At 57.3% G+C, this 2,339-nt stretch overlaps 1 protein-coding gene across 1 annotated transcript in view; it reads left to right on the plus strand.

Moving 5' to 3' along the window:
- DAND5 (DAN domain BMP antagonist family member 5) overlaps nucleotides 1–1,087 on the plus strand; it is a 9,315-nt gene extending 8,228 nt beyond the window's left edge. The window contains exon 2 of the mRNA XM_032265811.1: nucleotides 366–1,087. Coding sequence (XP_032121702.1) covers nucleotides 366–611 — 246 coding nt within the window. The 3' untranslated portion in view covers nucleotides 612–1,087. The remainder of the gene's footprint in view (nucleotides 1–365) is intronic.
- Nucleotides 1,088–2,339: the final 1,252 nt, after the last annotated feature.

Below are 2,339 nucleotides of genomic sequence, written 5' to 3' on the forward strand. Positions count from 1 at the left end.
GCTAAGGTTTGTATTTTCAGTAGAGATGGGGTTTCGCCATATTGGCCAGGCTGGTCTCAAACTCCTGGCCTGAAGTGATCCACCCACCTCAGCCTCCCAAAATGCTGGGATTACAGATGTGAGCCAACGTGCCTGGCCATCCTTGTTAAATTACAATGAATTTACAGGTGAGGAAATGAGAGGTCAGAGAGGCTAATTTGCCCCTCTGTCACAGCCAAGAAATGGCAGAGTCAGGATTTGAAGCCAGGCAGCCTGGCTGCAGCATCCATGCCTCTCAAGGTGAGGTAGAAGTGGAGAGGTGATTATCCTCGATACTCTGGCTCCAGACTCCACCACCCTGACTGTCTCCATGCCTCTGGCCCCAGGTGCTCTCCCGGCCCGGCTGCTCAGCCACACGCCTCCAAAATCACCTCTGCTTTGGTCACTGCTCCTCTCTCTACGTCCCTGGGTCGGACCCCACTCCACTAGTCCTGTGTAACAGCTGCATGCCCACTCGCAAGCGCTGGGCACCCGTGGTCCTGTGGTGTCACGCTGGCAGCTCAGCCCCCCGTCGATGGGTGAAGATATCCACCGAGCTGATCGAGGAGTGTCATTGCGGCCCGAAGGCTTGAACTGAGCATCACGGACAGGTGCATGGGGACATGCACCTTGGAGAGATGAGGGGAGATGGACCAAGAAAGACGCGGACCTGGATGATGAACTCTGGGTCAAGAGACGGGGGATGCAGGGTTAGACAGACAGGTCCCCAGAGTCCTCACCCTGCTCCTGGAGACACTAGACACAGTGCCAGTCCTGGAGTTGCACCAGCGATAGTGATAGCACACACTGATTGACCACTCACTGCTTAACAGGACTCGCGTTAGGCATTTGACAGGTACTAACTCATGTAATCCTTACAGCAGCTCAATAGGATAGCTACTAACATCACCCCATTTTACAGATGATGAGAAAACCAAGGCCCAGAGTGGCAAAGCCACTCACCCAGAGTCACACCACAGTAAGCGGCATAGCCAGGATTCAGATCCACTCTTTTTTTTTTTTCGGGACAAAGTCTCTCTCTGTTGCCCATTCTGGAGTGCAGTGGCACGATCTCAGCTCACTGCAACCGCCACCTCACGGGTTCAAGTGAGTCTCCTGCCTCAGCCTCCTGAGTAGCTGGGACTACAGGCAGCTACCACCACACCTGGTTAATTTGTATTTTTAATAGAGATGGGGTTTCACCATGTTGGCCAGGCTAGTCTTGAACTCCTGACCTCAGGTGATCTGCCCACCTCGGCCTCCCAAAGTTCTGGAATCAATCCACTGTTAATCACTAGGCCAAACTATCACTTATAGAATAAGGTCAAAGACACTCTCAGCTGTAGGGAGGGCAGACGGCCCCACCCAGACCGAGAGAGACAGCGATGACCTAGTCCTAGGGACACTGGAAAAAAAAAAAAAAAAAAAAACCCAAAAACGAAAACCAAAGCGGTCAGGCAGACAGCTGCTGGGGGAAATCCTGGGGTCCCTGAGACAGAGGCAGGACCCTCGTGTTCCCAGCTGCCTCTTGCCTTGATAGTGGCCGCTGTTCCCCTCCCAGACCCCCCTCTTGAGTCTCCACACAGCCCCATGGCTGGCGTGGCATTCCACAGAAACCATAAAGGTTGGCTGAATCCAGCTGTCTATATGTGCATCTGTTTTTTCCCTCCAACTGGGGTTCCCTGGGAGTGGGTGGCCCCATGACGGGGTGTGGGCATCTGAGCACTCCCTCCCCAGCTGGGGCGCAGGGTCTTCAGCCGGTGAGGGCAGCCTGGCTTTGGGCGGCTGGAACCAGGGCCCTGGCAGATGGGCCTGTCTGGCACAGACGCAGGGACATGTGGCGTTGTGAGTGTTGCCTCCAAATGCCCCCCGGAGCGTGCGGCGGGAGCCGACCGGGCCCTTCTCAGCCCTCTTCCTGCCTCAGGAAGGAAGGCCCCAGGTGAGGGGAGCAGGAGGGGACCCGAGGAAACAGATGGGCCAGTGGGGCGTGGGAGCCAGAGACCCCTGACCTTGTAGGCCTCACAGAGAGATGGGAACGGGCCAGGCAGGCAGCTCCCAAGGCCCCTTGCTCAAAGGGCCCTGGAGGGGAGGGTCATGAAGGGTTCTGGGGGGCCACCCCCTCCCTGTTCCCTCCAGAGTTCTGTGCCAAACCCCAGGCAGTGTCCGAGTGGGCAGCTCAGTCTGGCACCATAGGCAACTTGCCCTCTGGTAGGCATGAGGCGCCTGCCTTCCCTCCCTCCTCTGTGCCCACCTCCTGCCAGCCAGGGGAGCCAGCTGGGAACCTTGGTGCCAGGGGGGCCCCCAGAGTCCCTGCCCCCTCC

This window comes from Sapajus apella, unplaced genomic scaffold (assembly GCF_009761245.1).
Source record: "Sapajus apella isolate SASKATOON/1434 unplaced genomic scaffold, GSC_monkey_1.0 scaffold152, whole genome shotgun sequence".
Lineage (NCBI taxonomy): Eukaryota > Metazoa > Chordata > Mammalia > Primates > Cebidae > Sapajus > Sapajus apella.